The sequence below is a fragment of the Rhinopithecus roxellana genome, chromosome 2 (genome assembly GCF_007565055.1).
Source record: "Rhinopithecus roxellana isolate Shanxi Qingling chromosome 2, ASM756505v1, whole genome shotgun sequence".
NCBI classification, from domain to species: Eukaryota; Metazoa; Chordata; class Mammalia; order Primates; family Cercopithecidae; genus Rhinopithecus; species Rhinopithecus roxellana.
This window is the reverse complement of record NC_044550.1, coordinates 185,752,053-185,779,111: the sequence shown is the minus strand read 5'-3', so window position 1 is coordinate 185,779,111 and position 27,059 is coordinate 185,752,053. Positions and strand designations below refer to the sequence as shown.

The following is a 27,059-nucleotide window of genomic DNA, read 5'->3' as shown; positions in this document are numbered from 1 at the left end:
AAAAAATGTATAGTGAAGATATATGCATTTCACTGTATGTAAATTTTGTAAGAAAATACTGAAAAATACACTCTAGTCAATGATATATATGTTTACTCTGAGTAAAAGAAGACATCTCTTCCTAGATTTTATTGATCAATTGAATGAATAAGAATCATGTATGTTTCTTATCTGGTTATTGTGAGTAGTCATGCAATGATTCTTAGAATACTTGGTAAAATCATTCTCTTCATAAAGAGATTCTCAGTCAATGTTTGCTATTACTATTTTTTCTTGTTGTATTTTGATTTCAGAATTTAAGGAATGTTCTATATTTTACTTTGAGGTATTGTATTGAATGCTTTGAGGTATTTAGTGTTGAAAAAATTATGGACTAGTAGACAAATAATAAGTATGCATTTAAGTATATGCTTACCAAGTTAAAACTACGAAGTGCTAATGCATGGCACGGTAACAATAGCAATGGAGGTTACTTCTTTTCTTTTTACTTAAAAAACTACAGTGGGTAGACTGTGGTTTTTCAGAGGGTGACATTAATCCTGCTTTATGTTTTTAATACAATTGTAAAAAACTACAATCAAGAACTTACATAATACAAAGAACCAATACAATGCAGGTCATTTCACATACATTCAATATGTCTTAACTATTCACAAATTATCTTTATTTTCAACACCAGAATGATGGTTATTAAAATTAATATTAAAAAATAATAGTAATAGCATAACTAAAATGATTGTGTGTACTGAAATAATTTAAAGACAACATATTTATGGTTTAAGACATTTTGACTGTTAAAAAGAAATATTCCAATTTATCTCTTTCAAGTCCATTATTTTATAATTATTTCAAATAAGACAAAAGCAACCACAACTACAATAAGAAAGAATATGGTCACATTTATGCTAGTATTTTATTTCTTCAATTTTTTTATAAAAGTAAATTTGAAAGGAGTAGTGGTCTACAATTTATCAGTGATGGGATTAAAAATATTAGCATCAAAATTATTTCCTTATAATTAAATAGAAGAGGAACTAGTGATTGATTACGTCCTGCCAATTTACTGAAAATAAAGCATTGTGGAAGCGTTTTTAAAACAGTAAAAAAAATGAGTAACTAATGTGGGATGATGGACATGCTTACCTGCTTCATTATAGTAACCTTTTCACTGTGTATTTGTATCTGATAATATCACTTTGTATACCTTAAACATACCAAATAAAATGTATTAAAAAAAAAAAACGTTCGATGAGCTCTCATGCTGAGAGACTGGCATAAACATGCTGAAAAGTAGTCAGTACTCTAATAATATTTATGCTTCCCTGCTTCAACCTTGTTCTCAGTCTTCCTTGTAATGTGTTGTTACCATCTTCCACAATTCCACTTATTTCACTTTTTGACTATTTTAAAACGTATGCACTAGCCTAGAACTTCTGACAAATATTTCCACTAAAACCACCAAAGATAAGTATAGACTACACTTCAGTATGAAATGTGTTAAGACTTCCTGATAAAGACTGGGGATTTTTCCCCATAGAAAATGCAGTCACTGGAAATAAAAGATGGGCTGTTCTTTTTCAGTTGCAGTTGAAATATCCCTATATAAGCAGAAAGGGTGTGTGTAATGATTGAATTAGGAGACAGACAACCTAGAAAACTATTGAACTTTTATTGTTTAAGAGACAACTGCAGTTGAAATAGAAATAAAGATAATTTGTTTCTGGCCATAAAGAATGTGACTATGTATAATAAAATAGTAACTGCTATAGTTTATTGTATTTTTTCCCCAGGACTGGAACATAAATATAAAGATGTTAGATTTTATTTTTGAGTTTTTAAATAATAAATGGTGAATCTGTTTTCTGTTGAAGTATTTTCATCATGATTGGCTGTTAGCCATGTTTTCAATCTTTGTTCTTCACAGTCTCACCAAGGTCCTTCTTGACTACCCACTATACAGCGAAGAATTAGTACTAAGGTATCTGATTTCCTGTCACCAAATTTCCATGTAATCATTTATATAAAGAAAATACTTTGTTCTGAGTCAAATTCAAATTAAAGCATATGTGTTAGAATTCTAAAAAGACTGAGAGCCCTGTTAAATGCCTTCTATATAGCAGACAAAGAAATGAGGATAAAACAGGTTAATTAATGAGAACTACTAAAAGACTGAAGAGAATAGAACAATTATATTTCCTGGACTTATTTTTACATTAAGTCAGTTTAAATGCAATCATAATATTTCACACTTAATGACTTAAATAATTGAGATAATAAATGAAAAATTCAAGTATTTAATTGTTAGTCATAATTCTAGTGTGAAGAAGAGTAACAAATTAATAATGGTTCACACTTTTTAAAATAATGTGTGTCCTATACTCACTCTCATCTTCCAAATTTATTATTAAGTTTTTAAATTTTAAAACAAAGAAATGGGAGACAGGTTACTTATATCCATTTGTTCTATAGTTAGAGTCTGACATCTTTTGATATACAAAGAAAGCAAATCTATTAAATCCTCTCTGTATGAGAAATAAATTAATTCTGCTTAGGAATTACATATAAAGAGAAAAAATTTCAAGTGGCATTATTCACATATATCCATCATGTTATTACATTTGTTAGCATAGACATTTTTAGATGTGGGAAAGAATGGCGCCTTATAAATAATAGTGCTGTTGAAAAAAATTCTAAAATGCAATGATGCTAAATTTTATTCAAAGACTGTTAAATCTTCGATGACATCCTCCAAAGCATTGACAGCAGTGTTTAATATGGTTGTCTATAGCTAAGTCATTTGGTACATGCATAGTACCATAATGAGGTACTAATTTTGGAATTACCAGGCAATCTTCATAAACTAGTGCATAATTTACAAGTTTTTAAAATGTATTTTATAAGTGAGTGTTAAAAGTAACTTCAGGTTTGCAACCAAAAAAAAAAGTATAAGTAATTACAAAAAGCTACATAGAATATAAAAATAAAGAGTATTTCATAAGTATTCAAAGATCATAGTTGTGTTTACATATTAGAAAGTTAGTTATTACTATATTTTAGGGGTTGGGACATGTGAACTTCTCTCCTTGTTTGATATTTCGCTTCTTTCTTCTTCTTTTTCCTCTTTTTTTTTTTAATTTTGAAACAGTCTCACTCTGCCTTTCAGGCTGGAGTGCAGAAGTCTGTTCATAGCTCACTGCAACCTTAAACTCCTAGGCTCCATCAACCCTCCTGCCTCAGCCTTAAGAATAGCTAAGACCACAGGCATGCACTTCTGCACACTTCTATTTTATTATTATTATTATTATTATCATTATTATTATTATTATTTGTAGAGACAGGGTCTCTGTATGTTGCTCAGGCTGATCTCAAACTCCTGGGCTCAAGGAATGTTCCAACTTCAGCTTCTCAAGTCTTGGGATTACAGGCATGAGCCAGCACACCTGGCCTTAACTCTTTCTTATATCCTCGTTTTCTTCAAGTGGGTGATAGTGTAAATACACGGGTTAAAAGTGGAGTCTTTCAGGGGCACATTTTATACTGGACATGGTCCACATTAAGGGCAGGATTCAATCACCTTCCTTTCTGTTACCCCTTCCTTTCAGACATTGGCAAGGTCTAGTCTATCGAGCCAGGTTAGTTTGTCTATCTCTCTAAATCTACCCGGCTGAGTGGGTACCTAGACTCAAGGTGGGTGAGCCTTGGGCTTTCTTTCTCTGAATAGTGCCCTGAACAACACACTGAATAGGCCGGTTTCAAAATTAGGGAAAGTAAAGAGGCTCAGATTACATGGGAAGTCTAAACTCCATAGGACATTTCAGATTTTTTTCAATACCTACTTATTGTTATTGTGCTAGTGTAGTTACCCATCAATATATAACTCCTTTCTGATAACATTTGTAATGTGTAGAGTTACCTCAGGAATCCTGTAAACAAAGGTATCAAACGACAGGTCAGAATTTGTTGATATATGTTACCTGCCTCAAATACCATGAAAATACCAAAATGCCACCCTGCACTTCTTCATTATATGTTCTTTCTGATCATAATGGTCATGCCAAATTATCGTTAATTAAAAACACTCTTTTTACCATTTTATCATCTATCATATACATTGTTTTTAAATTGACATCTGAGGTGAATTAAAGTTATCTTAAAAACTAACTTTTCAGGCAGGACATTTTCATCTTTTAACCCTTTGCATAGTTTAAGACGTTTTTCAGTAGTTTTCCATCACTACAGAAATTTATGTAACCCTTGGTGAGAAGTGCACAAGGGCTGTTGAAATCACATTGACCCTTTCTTCTGTAATGTTACTGACCATTGACACCAGAGACAAAACTACAATGCTATTTTCTCCAAATCTCTGGGAAAGTTTTCATTTCCTATGAAAAAATAATTTGCTCTATCACAAAAGAGCAATAACACAGCAAATATTATTGAAAGAATTGCTGCAAGAAACTAAGGAGAAAAAATCAAGTATCAGCCAGAATTGTTAGCGGAGTGGCTATGGTAAAACACACATGAAATTTTTCGTCATAACCATTTCTAAGTACAGAGAGTATGCTAGATATATTCACAATGTTATGCAATCAATCTTCAGAACTTTTTTCTTCTAAAATGAAAACTCTATACCCAATACAAAACAACTTTCCATTTTATGCTCTCCTTTTCACCTGATAATCACTTTCTTTTTCTATGAATTTGACAGCTTAAATGCCATATATGAGTAGATTACACTGTTTGTCTTTTTTGATTTATTCTCTTAGTCTAATGACATCAAGTTTCATCTACATTGTAGTATGCGTCACAATTCGTTTTTTTAAGGCTGAGTAAAATTTTATTTAGTGTATATACCACATAGTTGTTATATATTCATTCCTTGATAGACACTGGGGTTGTTTCCAGCTCTTAGCTTTTGTAATAGTGCTGTTATGGACATAGATGTGCAAATATCTCTTTGAGATCCTGATTTTCATTCTTATTAATTTCTTCTATTTTATGCATCTTGGTTTTGCTTTCTCATTTCATTGTGTTTTACCTGACACACGCATCTGAATCTCACTTCCTCACCTCCATCAGAGCTTTCCAGGGTCTTGGTTTACTGCAGTTCTCATGAGACAGACTTCATTGCAAAATTGGACAGAAATCATAACAATATAAATCACAACACTGCTGAATATATTTAATAACAGAGCAATTAGGAAATTAAAACTAATTATACTACATCACAGAATTTTCATTTATGAACAAATAAGAGATGTTAAAATAAGGTAAAATTAAAACACTTTTGTTGAAGTTGTGTACCTATTTGCCTTTAAAAAAATTATTATCTCCTAGGCTATAGAACGATGCCAACAGATAATGCCAGGTTGCAGGAGATGGAAGATGGGAGAATGCGAGATGACTGTCTAATGGTTATGAAGCTTCCTTTTGAAGTGAAAAAATACTTTGGATCTAGACAGTGGTGGTAGTGGCAAAATACTGCAAATGTATTAAATGCCAATGGATTGTACACATTAAATGATTAAAATTTTGATTTTTGGCATAAAAATTTTTAATCAATTCTTAAAAAAAAAAAAAAAAAAAAAAAACAAGTGGATGGCCAGATTAGACTAAAAGACCATAGTTTGTTAGCCCTTGCTTTATGTTATAAATTTAATTCCCACATTTGAAATAGTAAATAGTGAATTGTCATTTTTATAATTTATATTACAAACATATCATGTTTTTGAAGTATACTAAGCATTTTTTTTTTTTTTTTTTTTTTTTTTTTTTAGACAGAGTCTTGCTCTGTCACCAGGCTGGAGTGCAGTGATCTCAGCTCACTGCAACCTCTGCCTCCGGGGGTTCAAGCGATTCTCTTGCCTCAGCCTCCCAAGTACCTGGGACTACAGGCACACTCCACCATGACCAGCTGTTTTTTGTATTTTTAGTACAGACAGGGTTTCACCATGTTGTCCAGGATGTTCTCGATCTCTTGAGCTCATGATCCATCCACCTTGGCCTCCCCCAGGGCTGGGATTACAGATATGAGCCACCGCGCCTGGCATGTACTATGCAATTTTATCAACAGTAAAATTGTTGTGGAAATTTTTTGATTTGTTTAATTATGAGTGCAAATTTTATTTTGATGTATACAAAACTGTTTCTAGTGCTTTGCAAGGTTAGTGAATTCCCTCCTTCCGCAACCCCATGAAGTAGATAATACTGTGACCACCATTGCCATTTCATTGGTGAGAAAGCTGAGGGAAATAAGGTTTAAATACCTTGTCCAACACACATCATTGTGTAGTGGTTTCTCAGAGATTCGAATCAAAGTGACCTGAATTCAGACTGCCAGCTTTTAACCATCATGTTATGTGGACTCTTCTATTTGAGATTTTTATAGCAATAATTTATTGGCATTATTTCTATTTATTGGGGCATCAGTAACTTTATCATCTTTTATATGTTATTTGTCATTTTTACTTTGAATTACCTATTCATACTTTCATCAACTTTTATATTAGATTGTTTGTCTTTTTTGGTTGTTGTTCTGTAGCTGTCACTAAACAATGGATACCAATCTATTGTTACATGTGTTGTAGGATAGGTTTAATGTAAATAAACACAGGTTTATAAGCATGATAAAACGACATTATTAACCTTTGGCACTATATTAGTTCTGTGTTTCTTTGTGTATGTATCAATTCCTGGATGATTTGTATGAAATATTCTGTTACAAACTCTTCCTATAATTTCTCTAGCATCAATGTTATACAGTGTGTGTGTGTGTGTATAGTCATGATTTATATAAACATATATAAAATATATACATATATAGTGATATATATATATAAATATTTATATTTAAATCATTCCTTAGACTGGAGAACACTTGTGTGATAATTAGTAAAGAGTAATGATTCTTACCAACAAAGACAACTAGGTTTCTGTCCATCTGGACCACATTTATCATAAAGTGCTTCCCTGATGTGTACATTAAAGAAGGTTTATGGCTTGATTTAGCTATTTTGCACATTTATAAAGTCACTGTATACTTTGTACACTTTCTGTCATGCTAAAGGATTTCATGTTTCTATTTTATATTTGGAGAGGAAAAGGATCAAAAGACCCTTGGAAAAAGAGAAAAATTTGACATGATTATCTGAAGTACAGTATATGGAATAATAATTATTATGTCAAACCGTCATCAGTAAGCACATTGAATTTCACCATGTATCTATTAGGTAACTAAATGATGCAGTGTCTCATTTTAGAATAAATGGACATGTATATGTACATGTAAGTTTAGCAGGATTAACAATACACTTAATCCCTTTATAACGAAATTCCTATATTATCACAACCAAAAAATAAGACCTTACATTTGTCATTAAAGGTCAAAAATGAGAATAGAACCCATATAAAATTTAGATTTTTTTTTTTTTAGTTCTGTGAATAATGATGATGGTATTTTAGTGGAAAATGCATTGAATTTATAGATTGCATTTGGCAGTATGGTCATATTCACAATATTTATTCAAGCCATCAATGAACATGGAATGTGTTTCCATTTGTTTGCAGCACCTATGATTTATTTCAGAAGAGTTTTGTGGTCTTCTTTGTGGAGAATTTTCACCTTCTTGGTTAGGTATATTTCTAAGTATTTTATTTTATTATTATTATTATTGCAGATGTTATAATAGGGGTTGAGGTTTTGATTTGATTCTCAGCTTTGATGCCCACATAGCCAAAGCAAGACTAAGAAAAAAAAAAAATCTGGAGGTGTCACATTACCCTACTTCAAACTATACTACAAGGCTATAGTTAACAAAACAGCATGGTACTGCTATAAAAACAGACGTGTAGACCAATGAAACAGAAGAGAGAATTCAGTAATAAAACTAAAGACTTATAGCCAATTAGTCTTTGATAAAGCAAACAAAAACATAAAGTGGGGAAAGGACACCCTATTTAACAAATGGTGCTGGGATAATTCGCTGGCCACATGTAGAAGAATGAAACTGGACACTCATCTCTCACCTTATATGAAGATCAACTCAAGATGAATCAAATAATTAAATCTAAGACCTGGAAGTGTAAAAATTGTAGACGATAACATCGGAAAAACTCTTCTAGACATTGGCTTAGGCAAAGACTTCATGACCAGGAACCCAAAAGCAAAGACAACAAAAGCAAAGATAAATAGATGGAACTTAATTACACTAAAAAGCTTCTGAACAGCAAAAAAATAATCAGCAAAACAAACAGACAATTCACAGAGTTAGAGAACATCTTCACAAACTGCACATCCCACAAAAGACTAATATCAACAATCTACCAAGTAGTTAAACAAATCAGCAAGAGAAAACTAGTAATCCCTCAAAATGTAGCCTAAGAACATGAATAGACAATTTTTGAAAGAAGATATACAAATGGTGAATGTCCATAGTTTAAAAATCCAAAAATAATAGATGTTGGCATGGTGCTAATAAGGGAACACATTTACACTGCTGGTGGGAATGCAAACTAGTACAACCACTATGGCAAACAATATGGATATCCCTTAAATAACTAAAAGTAGAACTGCCATTTGATCCAGCAATTCCGCTGTTGAACATCTATCCAGAGGAAAATAAGTCATTATATGATAAAACTCATATACACACATGTTTATAGCAGCACAATTCACAATTGCAAAACTGTGGAACCAGCCTAGATTCCCATTAACCAATGAGTGGATAAAGAAAATGTGATATATATGTGTGTATATGTTTGTATACACACACACACACATATATATATATATACACTATGTATGCATTGTGTGTGTGTATATATATATATATATATATATATATGAGAGTGTGTGTGTGTGTGTGTGTATCTCACATTTACTCATCTCACATTTACTTTATCCCCCCACATTTACTCATCTCACATTTACTTTATCCACCCATTGGGGGATGAATACACACACACACACACACATATATATAGGAATACTACTCAGCCATCAAAAGAGACAAAATAAACCTGGATGTAGTTGGAGACCATTATTCTAAGTAATTCAGGAACATAAAACCAAAAAATGTATGCTCTCACTTATAAGAGGGACTGAAGCTATTAGGACACAAAGGCATAAGAATGATATAATGGACTCTCAGAACTCAGAAGGAAAGGTAGGAGAGGGGTGAGGGATAAAACACTACACATTGGGTACAGTGTATATTGCTTGAGTAATGGGTGCACCAAAATCTGAAAAATCACCACTACAGAGCTTATCCATGTAATGAAAAACCAACTGTCACCCAAAAACTATTGAAATAACTAAAAAAAAATTTAAAAACAGATGAATGTTTTTAAATGACCAGAAAAATAGAATTGGCTCAAAAAACCAAACACATTGTAAAATTAGTTTATTTTGTGGTAGAAACCAGGTATGAATTGCTGTATTTCTAATTTCACATACTTTCCACTGGGAAATGTCTGAAAGCTCTAAAATGGCAAGCATTTTAATCATACCTTTTAGGAAAAAAAGTGACGCTGAAGCTGGATGCACAGTAAAAGCCAAGCAGCACCACTCATCTCAAAGTATCAAGAGGAAGAGAGAGACTATTTATACAATCTAATTATTTAATCGTTTCCTCAGAGACAGTTAAAACAACACAACCCTGCATGAAATGAATCCAAAATATGCTGAGTATGTGCAAAACAGTATTGATACTGTCAGTGTACTTCTTAATGTTCTTGCTTCCATGTACAGTGTGTGATATGTAATTAAGTTTAGTACATTTTTTCATATAAACTGTGAAGTCAAACAATAAATTTCAATATAAGCTCAATAAACTTCAATATAAGTTCATATGACTTTATATCATTTTTATTTTCCCTAATGTTTTCCTCCTTGAAGTGAAATATTTCTAATGGTTAAACAGGTACTAAATCTCTAAAAAAGAAATTTAGACTTGAAAAGGCAAGTTTTGAAAGATGTTTTGTGACAAGAAGAAAGGGATCTTGTATCACGACCTCTTCTTGTTGTAATAAATTGAAGTAGTCTCATTTATCGGGTTTTGCAGCTTCCAGCCTCAGACGTAATTAATCTCTTTTTCTCTTCTTTTCTGTTCTAACAAACTTCCAGACACAAAACAGACATTTTGTGATGATGAAAATCACAGTTGCCACACAGGCCAGCAGGAATCCAATCACATCCAAAGAGTGGTACTGGAACCAGGTGAGGTCGTAGGCAGCAACCCGAAGGTGTTTGGCTCCTTTATGGCGCATGACAAATTCAATCCAGAAGACTGCTCGATCCAGGGGCTTCACTGGTTGATCATGATGAATGCTTGATAATTTCATAGCATTCTCTTTATATCTAAATGATAAACATAAAGGTATCAACATTGACATGTACCCTAGAACTTAAAGTATAATAATAATAATAAATTTAAAAAAATAAAAAAAGAAAGTAAGTTAATTAGTCCAGGCGTGGTGGCTCACACCTGTATCCCAGTAATTTGGGAGGCCGAGGAAGGTGGATCACAAGGTCAGGAGATCAAGACCATCCTGGCTAACACGGTGTAACCCTGTCTCTAGTTAAAAAAAAAAAATTACCCAGGCGTGGTGGCACACACCTGTAGTTCCAGGTACTTGGGAGGCTGAGACAGGAGGATCACTTGAACCCAAGATGGGGAGGTTGCAGTGAGCCAAGATCACACCACTGCACTCCACTCCAGCCTGGTGACTTCGTAACAGAGTGAAACCCCCTCAAAAAAAAAAAAAAAAAAAAGAAAGTAACTTAATTTGCCTGAGCATATCAAGTCAATGAAAAGTTTTTAAAGTATCATATGATTCAAAGTAAATATAATAGAATTGACATAGAATTTGTGTATTTTAACGTGAGTGATCATAGAAAGTTTGGATTTTAAATTGGATTTCATAATTGACAAATATTTTTAAAGTAAAAATGGAAGTTCAGGTGAGAAAGTTAATTATTTGAGGTAGAGAACATATGAGCAATTTTATTTCTTTTAATTTTTAGCTTCTTTGAGTACATAGTAGGTGTCAATATTCATGAGGTACATGAGATGTTCTGATACAGGCTGCAATGTGAAATAATCACATCATGAAGAAAAGGGTACCCATCGCTTAGGCATTTATTCTTTGTCTTATGAAATATACAATTACACTCCTCTAGGTCTCACACAGACATATAAAATCATGCTCAACATCATGAGCCATTTTAAGTGGAGAAAGATATATAGTTAAAATACAAATTGAGAATTATCATCCTTAAGTTTCTAAAGATGAATTATGTCACGTGGGTGAAATGCCTCATAGCCATGAGCTCTGCTTCTATTCTAATCTTCTGCGCCCTACTGTTTCTTACCCAGTAGCTGGAATGATTTTTTTTTTTTTAAATAAAAGTCAGATTATGACACTGCCCTGATTAAGACTTTTGCCCGAACTTTCATCATATCAAGAATAAAATCCAACTCTGTTATTAGGTCCTCAGGATCCTCCAATATCAGACACTGGCAAGTTCTTCTCCAAACACTTTCCCATGCACACTAGGTCTTCTAGGGACGTTGGCCTTATATTTTTCTTTAAGCTCCCATCTTAGCACCTTACACATTGTGTCCCCTCTACCCACGGTTGGAGTATTCTTTCATGCAACAACCCAAGGCATGCTTCTATCTCTTTTTGAGGCAACCCTCTAAATGTTACTGATAAGAGAGGCTTTTCCTTGCCACATTATAATAGAACACTTAGGATTTCCTCTATTTTTTGTGTTTATTTTTAAATTATTTGATGCCTAGAATCTTAAAATACATTATATGGCTTCTAAAATGCAAATTTAAGTATAAAACACATAAAATAAATGTACACACACTACATGAGGCAACTCAAAAAGGTAAGATCATCTTGAGCATTATTGTGAGGTGAAAACACCAATTTACCTATCTCTCAGATCATGATAGAGACAAATAAAATATGGCATACCCATATTATAAGATATATTGCTGTAAAAAGAAATGAAATATTAATACACACAACATAAAGTCAAAAACCATAAAAACAACAAAAATTACACTTTGAAAGAAGTCATTTACATGTCATAAGTTGTATGATTCAATCTGTATGAAATATGTAGAGAGAATAATCGATAGAGAAGGAAAGCAAATTGGTGTTAGCCTATGGCTAAGGGGTCATGGGAAGTGACTTCTATACCATTATGGTTTCTTTTATGTTGATCAAAATGTTCCAAAATTATATAATAGTGATGGCTTCATGACTGTAAGCATACTAAATACATTTGGATTTTATACTTTAAGTAGGTGGGTTTTATGCTATGGAAGTTAAATTATCAAGTCTGTTACAATAATAATAATAAAAATAAATTTTTCAGTGAGAAAACAGATGTACTTTGAGGCATTTTAGATATTGAATTAAAATATTTTATTATATGACTTCAAGTTTATCCTTCCTTTCTATTGTGGATTGATTATGTCAAATTTATTTTAAAATGTCTTACTATGCATATTACTTTAAAAAATTTTTTGTGTAGAAAATTATTTCAATAATTGGTTATTTGTTAAATGCATGTGGTTCAAATAAAATTTTTAAATAACAACTCAAAAATGAAAGCAGATTTCAGATTGTTTAAATCATTTAAATTCTTTCAAAATCAGTCTCTTATATAAGGGATAAAAGTCATACTCACTACTGACAAGAGAACCTATCTAAAAACACCACCAAGTAAAGAAAAAGTTATACTCACAAAGGATCATTTATTACTGTCTTCAGTGCATTGAATAAGTCTGTACTCGACATTGTGTTGAAGTCCAAACTAACAGCTGCACCCTTGGCCTTCATGTGTGCAATGTTATCAAGTTGATCTGCAAACAATGGAACGCCCACCATGGGGATTCCATGGTAGATCGCCTCGTAGATGCCATTGGCTCCACCATGAGTTATAAAAGCTCTGGTTTTTGGATGACCTAGGATTGGATGAATTTTAGCAAAATTATTCATAGGAATAAAATGAGAAATGCACAATGGAAGAATCTGGATGTGGCAGTGTTTCCTAGATAATACACTGAACTGAAATGAAATTGTTTTCAGACTTCAGAGGAAGGAGCACCTACTTCTGCTGTAGATGTAAGTGAAGGCTATGTAGTGTGTTCAACTTCAGACTGAAAAAAATAATTCAAGATTGCCAGTTGGACTAATAAAAAAGTGAAATTTAGATAAGGAAACACAATGTGCAAAAAGGAAAAAGCACAGAAAAGGGATGGGCATGTAAGAAATGTGTTCTTGTTTTTTGTTTTGTTTTGTTTTGTTTTAATGGAGACGGAATCTCCCTATGTCACCAGGGTGCAGTGCAGTGGTACAATCTTGGCTCACTGCAACCTCCACTTCCTGGGTTCAGGCAATTGTCCTACTCAGCCTTCTGAGTAGCTGGGACTACAGGGACAAACCCCCATGCCCGGTTAATTTTTGGTATTTTAATGGAGACTGAGTTTCACCATGTTGCCTAGGATGGTCTTGAACTCCTGAGCTCAGTCAATCCACCCACGTCAGCCTCCCAAAGTGCTAGGATTACAGACGTGAGCCACCTTGTCTGGCTGGAATGTGTTCTCTTAAGTACAGTCATGGAGTGTGATATGTGGGGTGTGCAAGGCAGCAGGCAGTGAGGTGGTGGTGGTGCTAGAATTGAGGAAGGACAGGTCACACTTCATTATGAAATGTGTCAACGCTTTTCGATTAAGATTAGAGATTTAATCCTACACAAAATGCAGTGTCCATGGTGGTAGCAGAAGAGCTGTTATTTTTAGTGACATCTGAAACAACCCTACAGAAGAGGAAAGTAAAGTTGTAGAAATATGAGAAAGGAAGACAACCCAGGAAATGCCAGAAAAATTATCTGAGAGGAAATAACACCTGAAATAAAGATACCCTGATCATAAAGAATGTGGGTGCCTACCATAAAATGCCAACAATTATTGTTTATTCTTTTCACCCTAGGACTGGAAAATAAATATAGAGAAGTTTCATTTTATTTTTAAGTTTTTTCCATAACAAATGTTCAATAGGCTTGTTTCGTGACGACTATTAACACTCTAATAATCGGTTACTAATATATTCAATATTTGTTCTCCAGAGACTTACCAAGAAGATCATTCTGGGGTAGCCACTTGTACAGCTGAGTATTGAGTCCTAAGGTATCTGGTTTATTCCCATCAAATCTCCACAGAACCTGTTACAGAGAAGAAAATTCTTATTCTATGAGAGGAGCTCAAAAGGTATAGAATGTTAGAACTCTAAAGAGATTAACAATGAGAACAAGGGATGTTAAGTAACAAGAACTACTCAGACTGATGTAAATAGAATACTCGCATTTCATTTCCTTAATTTTATAATTAGTTAGGTATATAAGGAAATCATGATTTTTCAAAATTGTAGCTTAGACAAATAAGATTACCAATGAAAAGTTCAAGTATTCAAAAGAGTTGTTACACTTTTCAAAAGAAAACCTATACGTGGCAAACCTCTATATGAAGAAAAGGTTAACATCACTGGTCAAAACCACAAAGAGATACCATCTCACATCAGTCAGAATGGCCATTATTAAAAATTCAAAAAATAACAGATGCTGGTGATGCTGTATAGAAAAAGAAATGCTTGTACTCTGTAGGAGGGAGTGTAAGTTCAACCATTGTGGAAGACAGGGTGGTGATTCCTCAAAATCCTAGAGGCAGAAATACTATTCAACACAGCAATCCTATTACTGGGTATGTATCCAAAGGACTATAAATTAGAACATGCACACATATGTTCATTACAGCACTATTCATCCTCGCAAAGACATGAAATCAATCTAAATGCCCTTCAACGATGGATTGGATAAAGAAAATGTGGTATATGTACACAGTGAAATATTATGTAGCCAAAAACAGAACAAGTTCATATCTTTTGCAGGAACATAAGTGAACTGCAGACCATTATCCTTCACAAACAAACACAGGAACAGAAATCCAAATACCGCATGCCTTCAGTTATAAGTGGAAGCTAAAAGATGGGAATGCATGAACATATAGAGAGGAACAACATACGCTGGGCCTTATTGGAGGGTGGGGGTTAGGAGGAAAGAAAGGATCAGGAAAAATAGCTAAAAGGTACTAGACTTACTACTTGCATGACAAAACAGTCCGTACAACAAATCCCCAAGGCATACATTTACCTATGTAACAAATACCCCCATTTCCCATGAAATTGAAAGTTAACAAATGGAATTTAACTTTAAAAAGATAAACAATTTTAATAATTATATACATTGAAAATTTTAGGTAGTCATCATTCTAGTGTGAAAAATCAGTAATAACTTACTAATGACCTATATGCTTATTTTGTGTTATGTATTTTATGTTTTCATCTACCAAATTTAATATTAATTTATTCTTTTTTGAGTAATATGGGAAGTAGTTCACTTATATCTACTTGTCTATAAGTTATTTAAATAGAGTTTGATGTCTTTGATTGATAAAAATGCAAGTCTACAAAATAAGCCACCTGGAAGAAGTCAATTAATGCCTCAAAGGTAGCATGTATAACTTCTTTGAAATTACAAATTATCAAGTACTACTTCCAAGAAAAATTTCAAGTGATAGCTTTTGACACAAATTCAGAGTATTCTCAGTATTGCTAATTTTGGATATTTTTTCAACATAGAAATGAGGAACCTATTGGTACCACAAATAAAAATACAACTCTTGAATAAATTTAAAATTGTATTTTGCTGAATTTTGGTCAACTGATTGCTAACACTTAGGCAATGTGCTACAAAATTTTGACAACAGAGATTCATATGTTCTGCTGTAGCCAAGACATTTTTATGTTTACATTACTAATTTTGGAACCCCCAAAGAATCCTTATAAATTAAAAAATAATTTACAGTGCTTAAGTTCTTATTTGTTACATCCATGTTAAAATAACTTTGGGATTTTGGCAAAATATTAGCATAGGCCATTACAACAAGGCTATGTCAGACAGGGAACTAAAAAGTGATCGACACATTTTATTCTATATAAAAGAAAATATGTTCCTACTACGTTCTATGGAAACAGCATCTGAACCTGTTCCCCTGCCTGACTTCCTTCTGCTTGAGTCCTTCCTGTATTTCCTTCTGCTGCCTCCATTGGGAGGAGTTGTTAATCTCACAGTGCAGCGTCCTTGTGGGGCCACATATTATACTACACAGGGTCCACCCTCAGAGCAGGATCCATCTCTACCCTTTTTCTTTCATCTTCCTACTTCAGACATTGGCTGGGTCTGGTCCAGAAAGGCAGGCTGCTTTTTCTCTTTCTCCAAATTTACCTGGCTGTGTAGATCCTTATATTAGTTGTCTGACAGCCTAGGCCGTACTTTCTCTGAATAGTACCCTGAACATCACTCAAATAGGCCTACTCCAAATTGTACCGGAAGTACATGAGGCTGGGTAACATGGCAACACTAACTTGCATGATGCATGTCAGACTTTTTAAATACCTGCTATTGTTATTGTTCTAGTGAAGTTACTAAAATGTAATGTTTTCTAACATCTGTAGGGTGTACAACGCCCTCAGGAAATCTTAAACAAAAGGATCAAATCACAGGGGCAGAATTTGGTGATAGCACTAACCTGACCCCAATATCATGATAATAACAAAGCTTTAGCTGCAACTCTTAATTATATTTATTCCTGATCACAATATTAATGCCAAATTAATTACCAATGAAAAACACCCTCTGTATTATTTTAGTATCTTCCATATATATTTTTGATTTTGAATTAATATCTGAGATAATTAGTGCTTTCCCAACAGCTAAGTTTACAGGCAGGAAGTTTCTACAATTGGATTCTTTACAAACTTTAACAGCCTCTTTCAGCAGTTTTTCACAATATTAAGACATTGTATCTTACCTTTTGTGGAATCTTGGCAAGGGCTGATGCAATTACGTTGGCCCTTTCTTCTGACATGTTACTGATCATCGACCCCAGAGAAAACACCACAATACCATTTTCTCCAGAGCTCTGGACAAACTCTTCCATTTCCTGTGAAAAAAAGAACGTGTTCCATCATAATAGATTATCAGCACAGCAAGCACTGTGAAACAATTGGTATACAAACTAAAAAGAGAAAATTAACTACTATCAGGAATAATTGGAGTAAAGGATGTTTTCTGACTGACTCCATTATTCAGTTTTTTTGCAAGATGTATACTATGAGATTGGTTGCCTTTGTTAAGAGTATTTGTGTAAGTGTGTGAGTGTGTGTGTGTGTGAGAGAGAGAGAAATGAAATAGAGCTATTACATAGTATTTGGGGAGATACCCAAACTCGTCATTTATAATATTTTAAGTACTAATGTAGGCTCCTTAAAGTGGCACCACTTGGCTTTAATGCTATATTGTTGTTCTGCTAAATCACATATGTTTATTTTACGCAGGTTTTCTACAGAATTATTTTAGTTGGAAGTCATTAGTGGTTGACTTCCCTGACTCTGAGCACTGAGGAAAAGTTACTCACAGCTGCGATTATGTAAATCTACATTTATCTTACTATAATCCTTTGCACGTCACTTAAAGTTTGTCAGAGTTTTCCAGTCTTTTTTCAAAAAAGAAAAAATAGTAACTGTAAAAAGTGGTGGTAAAGAATCACTGACATTCTGGAGTCTGCTATTGTGGTTTGGAATTTATATGAATTAATTCTAAGAGTCTCATTTATAATACAGAATTGTACAGTATATAGTTAGAGAGTTGAGTGATGATATTTTTCAGATGATTGTTTAGCTGGAACACCTATTGCCGTGAAATCACACTGTTAAATTGATGTACTATCTTTAACTGCATGTGAGGAACTCTCATCATCTCTTTGCTGTGTCTCAGAGGCAGCAGCACTTGCACCAGAATGGGAGAGACTGCCAGGCCTTTCTGCAGAGGAGATTTGGTCACCTTCTTGAGTAGCTCACTCACACCACATACAAATCTTGATGAAAACGTACTTGGCTGGAATTTATTGAGAATCATTCTGACTTGTGTTCCCCAATCTATGCCAATTTTTAAAGTTAAATAATTTCAGATAAAGTCATTGGGGTAAAACTTTCTCTTAAGTGTTCTTTACAAAACAAAGAAAAAAATTCCAAATGTTTATTTGCAGACCACTTATGGCTGACTATTTTTTAAAATATGACTTCTAGGCCGGGCGCGGTGGCTCAAGCCTGTAATCCCAGCACTTTGGGAGGCCGAGACGGGTGGATCACGAGGTCAGGAGATCGAGACCATCCTGGCTAACACAGTGAAACCCCATCTCTACTAAAAAAAAAAAAAAAAAAAATACAAAAAAAAAATATGACTTCTAATCTTAAGAAATTAGTGTTAATGATGTCAGAGTCACTGTAGTACTGTTCCAGATAATACATGGGATATTCAGGTATTGTGTGTGATTACAATTACCTGTAGCCACATTTGATGTAACTTATGTTCAGTGTTTTGTCTCAGTGGCTTGATGCTCAGAGCTTTCTTCATCTACCCAGTGTTAAAGTAATATAACCACGGTTTAAAGATTCATTATTGATGTGGACTAATTGTTCCCCATTCTGTGACAACTTAAAAAAAAAAAAAACACTATTTATGTAAGGAATTTTACAAAAGTATTAAAAGTTCTAAAAAGAAAATAAATTTTTAAATAAAATTTCTGTCTAGAGATGTTATCATGGTAAACTATGTATGTTTTCATCATGGCTTTTGTTCTATTTTTATAGCTCAATGTACACTTATGACATTTACTTCGACAATTTTGTTCTTATTGTATGTGCTTTTTCTCCTACAAAAAAGTGTCATCTTGTAATATTTATAATTTTCTGCCTTGCTTTACTTGTATTAAAGCTGACTGTAACTGAATATTGTATTGATAAAATTATTATAATGTTACAGTATGCATCTAATGTAAGTTTTTAATTATTCCTTCATTTAAGATGTTTGATTACTTCCAATGTATATTTTATAAATATTTTCCATAAATATTAAATATGTATATCTTGATTTTTTTCTCTGTATGATTTCATGTAAATATCTTATAAAACCAATGGCTATATGCATTTTTAACACTTGATACATTTGTCAATTGTCCTTTTCTATTAAAATATACATAAATTATCTGAGAATCTAATATTTAATTGAATAGAAAGCACCTTGGCTTTACAATTATTTTACATAATAAACAATTAGAAAATGGGTTTCACAACCATTGACTTGCAGTCAAAGCTTTCTTCAAGTTAATAACAACAGCTAGTATAAGTAATTAACAACAGCTAGTATTAGTAATTATCACTGTTGTACTACTAGTCATCCTTTTTCTTATCCTGCTACACCTCCTACTTTCTTGCTCCTCCTACTGGCACTATCGGTTTCCTTTAATGTGAGTGGGGAAATCTTTCAAGAGTAGGATAGGGTGGCACAGAATTTCCAATAGTCTCACCTCAGCTTTTGTCTCTTTAGAAAATTACCAATATGAAGCCCATACAATTTGAATTCAACATAGATATTAAATTTTAACTATGGAATAAAATATCAGTATCATGTTGCGGCTAATAAGGAGGCAGACAAAAATGATCTCTTATGAGATTACATAATAATGTAATAAAGAATGCTTACTTTCTACCTATTTCTTAGAACTGTGATATCAATTTAAAGTATATGAGGTTCTTCTGTTTCTTCATAAAGATTATAATGTTATGTGATGACATAATTCTTTTGTTATTGTAAACTAAGGGCACTATTCAGATACAAGTGGTAGAAATTATTGGGTATTTATTATACATGCATTGTTCAATTTTTCTGTGCTTCTCTATCAGGCAGCTATGATGTTAAGACACAAGTTACCCCGGGAAGCTTTACTGAGTTACTTGTTTTAAGGCAGAAAACACCTGCTCTAATAGGGTATGTTTATGCTAAGATGTAAACCTCTGGAATCTCAATGCAGAATGATGTAAATGTTTGAATAAAATTAAGTGAACACATGGTCTTGCTTCAAATATTATTCGAATAACACAATTATATTGTTAAGGAATTATTTTCTTGTAAGTTAGAATACTGGTGAAGATTCTTATCACTTATGGTAGAATTTTACAATTTCAGCTCTCTCGTCTTACTGTCAGAACTGACATGTCTTCTTTTAATCAAGTCCACAAGGTAACTGTCATATAGAAGACAGGTAGGACTTTGTTAGAGAATACAATCTTGAACCACTGAATAGTTTCTATTAAATGAAGAATGATATCTCAAGTAACTTATACATGTTAAGTAATTAGTACTATTCGTAATAACAACAATAGCCATAATTGCAAAATTAATAACATTTCTGAATCACTAGCTATATGCCAGAAACACTTTAAGTGGTTTATTTGTATTAACTTTTTTCCACACAACACCATATGAAGTTAGCAGTATTACTGCAAAAGTAGGCATAATTAATTCTATCCACTTTCTAGTCCACTTTTCCATCATCTGCTACTTGAATTCATACAAAATTTTCTAAACGGTCTGATCTTTCCAGTCTGGCCCTTCTGCAATTTATTCATTGAACATCTTGGAATATATATATATATTTTTTTTTTTTTTTTTTTTTTTTTTTTTTTGAGACGGAGTCTCCCTCTGTCACCCAGGCTGGAGTGCTGTGGCTGGATCTCAGCTCACTGCAAGCTCCGCCTCCTGGGTTTATGCCATTCTCCTGTCTCAGCCTCCCGGGTAGCTGGGACTACAGGCGCCCGCCACCTCGCCCGGCTAGTTTTTTGTAGTTTTTAGTAGAGACGGGGTTTCACCGTGTTAGCCAGGATGGTCTCGATCTCCTGACCTCGTGATCCGCCTGTCTCGGCCTCCCAAAGTGCTGGGATTACAGGCTTGAGCCACCGCGCCCGGCCGGAATATTTTTTAAAATATAATCTTATCACATATTTTCTTTTCTTAACTCTTTTTAGTAGCTCCTAATGTGCTTGACACATATTTCAGTTCCGAAGGAATATCTGGCTTTTATCTTGCCTGTCAGCATCATCTGATTCTTACTCAGTGTCTCCCTTGCAAACTAAACTTTGAGTCTTGAGAACTGCCCTGAACATTTTGCTTGCTTTTCTTTTCGTGCTTTTTTCCCTCTCTCATTCTTTCATCTATTCCTGCATATTGTTCAGCTCTCATCTAAATTATTAACATCAGTGACTCCAGGATACTATATTATCTACACTGGATGCTTCCTTAGCATTGGTTTTTCCCTGGAGATAATAGTTTTCGCACAGTTTCTATTACTTGCATATTTTCTATCTTTCAAAGTAAATATAAGGTGTGTTGGGACAGAAACTGTGTCCAACACACTTACCTGTGGTGTGTGCTAATCTCGTTACAAATATTCTTTGAAGGAACGGCCAATACCTTATTATGTGTTGCATAATCAAAACTTTAATTTACCCACCCTATTTTCAAAATCTCCTTAGTATCCCTCTTTATCTGTAATAATGATGAAATTCACAAACTTGTGATGGTATCAACATGTATGTGAGTTTTTAATTGGTATGTGCTTTACCTTCCCACTACCCATGTTTCTTCCAGTGTAAGTCAAACACTCTGAATGAATGTAGAACTATTTGCACTGAAAATTCAAAGCAGACAAACAAACAGTAATAGTTTACTTTAGGTAGGGGTTTGGCAGGTTTGCAGTGGAGTCCTCCAACGAACTCAACATTTGGTAAGAGTGGGTGAGGAAATTGAAAATCCCAGTAGTTTCGAATAAGCCATATCTCAGCTTTTGCCATTGTCTCAAATAATGTAGTAGGTCTTCCTGATGGGAAAATAAAACAAGAAAAGGTAGATGACACAGATCATTAGGTAATTTTCTGAAAGAAGTTAGAATAATGTAGGCAAAAATTCAAGTGAAGTGTTTGTGCTTTGAAATATATATATATATATATTCATATGTAGGCATAATTTAATTATTAAGTATTATATATTTTGCCCCTGTGTATTTACAAGAAAGACAAAGTGGTGAGAGGATCATGAGGGAAAACTACATCCCTTATGTCACATCAGTATATTCACAACCATAAACAAGCCATGGAGAATTAATCTCCATTTCCTTATTTTTTAAACCTTCATAGTAACAGATATACATAAAAGTCACTCTTGGAGCTCCATTATCAATGAATTCTACTGTATCCATGAAAATAATTTTCTAAGAAGTAGTCTCATTTCCATAATTCATTAATCTAGTCCTTTTATCTTTGGATCTTCAAGTGAACTGTTGATTTTTTTGAAATTATGGCTGAAATCCTTGTACATGCTATTGCTTTTGATTTATGCTAAGTTCTTAACAATATCAGTTTGTAAGTAAATATATTTGCAAATTACAGCTAGAAAGCTTTGAGAAATTATTAAAATAGACATTTGTGTTCAATCTTAATTTGGTTCATATTTTAAATAAAGATGCATAGTTTCAAAAAACTATACAGTTATAACTTTTTAAAAATTATTACTCTAAGTTCTAGGGTACATGGGCACAACGTGCAGGTTTGTTACATATGTATACTTGTGCCATGTTGGTGTGTTGCACCCATCACTCGTCAGCACCCATCAACTCATCATTTACATCAGGTATAACTCCCAATGCAATCCCTCCCCCTTACCCCCTCCCCATAATAGGCACTGGTGTGTGACGTCCCCCTTCCCGAGTCCAAGTGATCTCATTTTTCAGTTCCCACTTATGACTGAGAACATGCGGTGTTTGGTTTTCTGTTCTTGCGATAGTTTGCTGAGAATGTTGGTTTCCAGCTGCATCCATGTCCCTACAAAGGACACAAACTCATCCTTTTACATGGCTGCATTGTATTCCATGGTGTGTATGTGCCACATTTTCTTAATCCAGTCTGTCACTGATGGACATTTGGGTTGATTCCAACTCTTTGCTATTGTGAATAGTGCCGCAATGAACATACATGTGCATGTGCCTTTATAGCAGCATGATTTATACTCCTTTGGGTATATACCCAGTAATGGGATGGCTGGGTCATATGGTACTTCTAGTTCTAGATCCTTGAGGAACTGCCATACTGTTTTCTATAATGGTTGATCTAGTTTACAATCCCACCAACAGTGTAAAATTTTTCCTATTTCTCCACATCCTCTCCAGCACCTGTTGTTTCCTGACTTTTTAATGATTGTCATTCTAACTGGTGTGAGATGGCATCTCATTGTGGTTTTGATTTGCATATCTCTGATGGCCAGTAATGACGAGCATTTTTTCATGTGTCTGTTGGCTGTATGCATGTCTTCTTTTGAGAAATGTCTGTTCATATCCTTAACAGGAAATGGGGAAAGGATTCCCTATTTAATAAATGGTGCTGGGAAAATTGGCTAGCCATAAGTAGAAAGCTGAAACTGGATCTTTTCCTTACTCCTAATACGAAAATTAATTCACGATGAATTAGAGACTTAAATGTTAGACCTAATACCATAAAAACCCTAGAAGAAAACCTAGGTAATACCATTCAGGACATAGGCATGGGCAAAGACTTCATGTCTAAAACACCAAAAGCAATGACAACAAAAGCCAAAATTGACAAATGGGATCTAATTAAACTAAAGAGCTTCTGCACAGCAAAAGAAACTACCATCAGAGTGAACAGGCAACCTACAGAATGGGAGAAAATTTTTGCAATCTACTCATCTGACAAAGGGCTAATATTCAGAACCTACGAAGAACTCAAACAAATTTACAAGAAAAAAACAAACAACCCCATTAAAAAGTGGGCAAAGGATATGTACAGTTACAACTTAATGTTCACACTTTGACAAGATGATTAGCCTTAAAATGAATGGTTTCCAATCCTTAAGTGAAGGAGAATAGAAGCATTGGAAACTTTAAATTATATGCATTGGTTTCTGTTTCTGAAATGGAGACATTATTTCTCTGAACTGTGGAGGAAACCTCTTGGTAACGTGGGTACATATTGCAATTACTAAATAAGGAGACTGAAGTATACAAGATAAAAACAATTTCTGCAATGTTAAATAGATAGTTCTAGAAAAATGTGTAACTACTCAGTCTACCAGTACACATCCAGCAAGATGTTTCTTGATGAGTCTGACTTTTTTTTTAGGACAAAAGTATTATAATACAGCAGATGTGTGATTGCTTAAAGAAATCTAAGGTGCACTAATATACAGGTTTATGACTTCCTGGAGTGTTCTGTATGGTTAATGGCCACAGTGTTTTAACAGATTCTATGATTTACCTTTTCTATAGTGTTTGTGAGTTTGATAATCTTTTTCTTTCATTTGATATTCTCACTTGCAAAAAGTTCCCACTACCCTGACTTTATGGCTTTATACAAGCTCAGCTTCAAAGGTACAAGAAAGTTAGATCTCCATGCTACCAATTGAAAAAAAATTACTTACCTAGAAATTCACTGTAAAACTGATCCCACTTCTTCATATCCCATGCTTGGAACCAAAAGTCAAAATAAATCATATAGATCATATTTTTTACTCTCTCCATGAAACCCATTTGATCACTGAATTCTGACATAACAACAGGTACGTAGGAAGGAGGGAGCAGAAATCCTCCACCATGCTTTTCAATTGTGTAGCCAGGAGAGAAGCGGAGGCTGTACACAAAGGGTATTTTAAGTAGCTCAGCCAGCAGCTCACCACAGGGGGAAATAGCATCTGCAAGAACAACATCAAATCTTGACTCCTGTAGTTTCTTCATAAGTTTCTTATTTGAAGCCACATCTTTACAGAACTGTCTAATCATGTCACCATATGTCCACGTCATTTCTTGTACTTGTAAAAAATGTGGCCAAAATGTGTCTTTTGGAATGTCTGACCATCTCTTAACCAGTTGCGCCACGCTATCCTCAAACGCAGTTTCAGTTACAGATGTAGGACAAATTTCAAATTTAAGAGCAGATGGGTTGTTGGGGCCAGGAAGAATGGAAGGTGAATATGCCAATACAGTCACCTCATGACCTCTCTGGACAAGCTCATCCAGGATTGTCTTTATATTCATCCAATGGCTGAATTCTGTGGGCCACACCAGCACCTTTCCACAACTCCCAGAGCTCAAGTAACAGCTCAGCTGTATCAGCAGAAGAGCTGAAGTCCATTTCATAGACATCCTGATGCAATGCAATGCTTGTTTTCCAGTTACTGCTCCTTTGTGTCATTTCTCATGGGGACATCCAAGTATAAATCACTCAAGAAGTTAAAATGTAACTTTTGCACGTCAAAGTAAACGCATTATATTAGCAGTCTGAGCATGTGGATAACAAGGAGACAAATAAAAGGTAGAAGACCTGTTTACACAAGTGGGTTTATTTTCCTTTTTATATTTTTAAGTGCTATAATTCAGCAAATATCAGTGATCTTGGATGGACACATCACCTGATTCATGTAATATATTTTAGAATAGTGTCCATAAGAGTAGCTGTGAAAAGTTCATGTTCCTGCAGTTTCTTTGACACAGAACTAAAGATAAAATAGCTAAACATGGTTCAAAAACTTCTGTTAATTTGTTGAAATATAATTCAGATACCATACAAATGATCACTTATTGTGTAAAATTTAATGTGTCATAGTATATTCACAGAATTGTGCATCTACCATAACAGTCAGTTTTATAAAACTCTTATCTCCTAAAACTAAAACCTATACTCTTTATCCTTTTACTCCCTACCCCTAATTTCTGCATTTGTCCTATCTTGGGCAAATGTTAATTGAATTTCTATCTCTATAGATTTGCCTATTCTGGACATTTTTTAATACATGGAATCATACAATATGTGATCCTTTACGACTGGCCTATTTTACTTAGCATAATATTTTAAAGGTTCATTTATGATAGAACATTTATATGTTGATTCTTACTACCATCAGGAATGATTTAGAGAGTTTCAAGATGAAACTATCCCTATAGACTTTGTTGAATTCATCAAGGATAAAGGGAGGGGAAGATATAAAAGTAAACCAGGCCTGCAGTACATTCAGCAGACAGCTTTCAGTTAGTTTGCTCTCTGACTCACTTCTTCATAGTTTTTTGGTTATTATCGTATAATTATGCAGACACTGTTACAAGATTATAGTTCATCTTAACTGTTCTATAGATAATAAATTAAACATTTTGAAACGGTGTTTTCTCACCTTCAGTTCCAGCATACTGATGAAACCACTGACTCAGCTGGTCTAAAGGACTTCACTGATGCCAGCTGGTCTCAAGGACACCAAGAGGAGCTGACTCACCAAAGACTGCAGTTTCCAACTCCTGATGATTTTAGCCACTATCCTGACTAATCTGTGACGCCAACTTTTCAGTCCATCACTCTCCATTATCCCCTTAAAAAATCCAGCCCAGAACTCCTTAGGGAGATGAGTTTTAGAGTCTTCACCTATCTTCTTGCTCAGTGCCCTGCAATTATTAAACTCTTTCTTTGCTACAAGACATGTCTCAGTGCAATTGGTCTATTATTGCAGAGTGGGCATATGAACCTGTTGGCCCTATAACAAAGAATCCAGTGGAGGAAATAATGACAAATATGGTGGAAATAGAAAGATAACTCAACTTTAAGATGGAACTACATTGCTGCAATCCCGTGATAAAACAAATACATGAGGAGTTGCTTCCTATGGAACAGCAAAGAAAGTTGTTTCATGAGATGGATCTACTCCTGGCAAAGAACATGTAAACATTGTTGAAATGATAACAATGAATTTAGAATATGACTTAAACTTAGTTAATAAAGCAGCATTACACTTTCAGATGTTTGATTTCAATTTTGAAAGAAGAACCACTATGGGAAAATTGCTATCAAACAACAATGCGTATAAACAGAAATATTTTGTGAAAAAGAAGGGTTAGTGGATGTGGCACCTGCTGTTGTTTTCTTACTTTTAAGAAAGTGCTACAGCCATGCCAACTACTAGCAGCCACTTACTCTGATGAGTTAGCAGCCATCAACATTGATGCAAGAAAGACTCTCCACCAGCAAAAAATTTA

The 27,059-nt window shown here is 34.0% G+C and overlaps 1 protein-coding gene across 1 annotated transcript; it reads right to left on the bottom strand.

The window, feature by feature from the left end:
* Positions 1-9,604: 9,604 nt before the first annotated feature.
* On the bottom strand, positions 9,605-25,225 carry LOC104667781 (UDP-glucuronosyltransferase 2B30). Its single transcript, XM_010370340.2, has 6 exons — positions 24,464-25,225; positions 21,703-21,851; positions 16,947-17,078; positions 14,155-14,242; positions 12,764-12,983; positions 9,605-10,357 (listed from the first exon to the last, which is right to left on the bottom strand). Exons 1-6 carry the CDS (start codon positions 25,182-25,184, stop codon positions 10,081-10,083), a joined length of 1,587 nt encoding a protein of 528 aa, XP_010368642.2. The 5' UTR covers positions 25,185-25,225; the 3' UTR covers positions 9,605-10,080.
* Between the last annotated feature and the right edge of the window lie 1,834 nt (positions 25,226-27,059).

Coding starts and splice junctions, on each gene's coding strand:
- LOC104667781 (XM_010370340.2), bottom strand. CDS start 25,184: ATGTCTATGAAATGGACTTCAGCTCTTCTGCTGATACAGCTGAGCTGT. Junction 21,852..24,463: donor GTTTTACAGTGAATTTCTAG/GTAAGTAATTTT, acceptor TTTTCCCATCAG/GAAGACCTACTACATTATTT. Junction 17,079..21,702: donor CTGCCAAACCCCTACCTAAA/GTAAACTATTAC, acceptor TTTTTTTCACAG/GAAATGGAAGAGTTTGTCCA.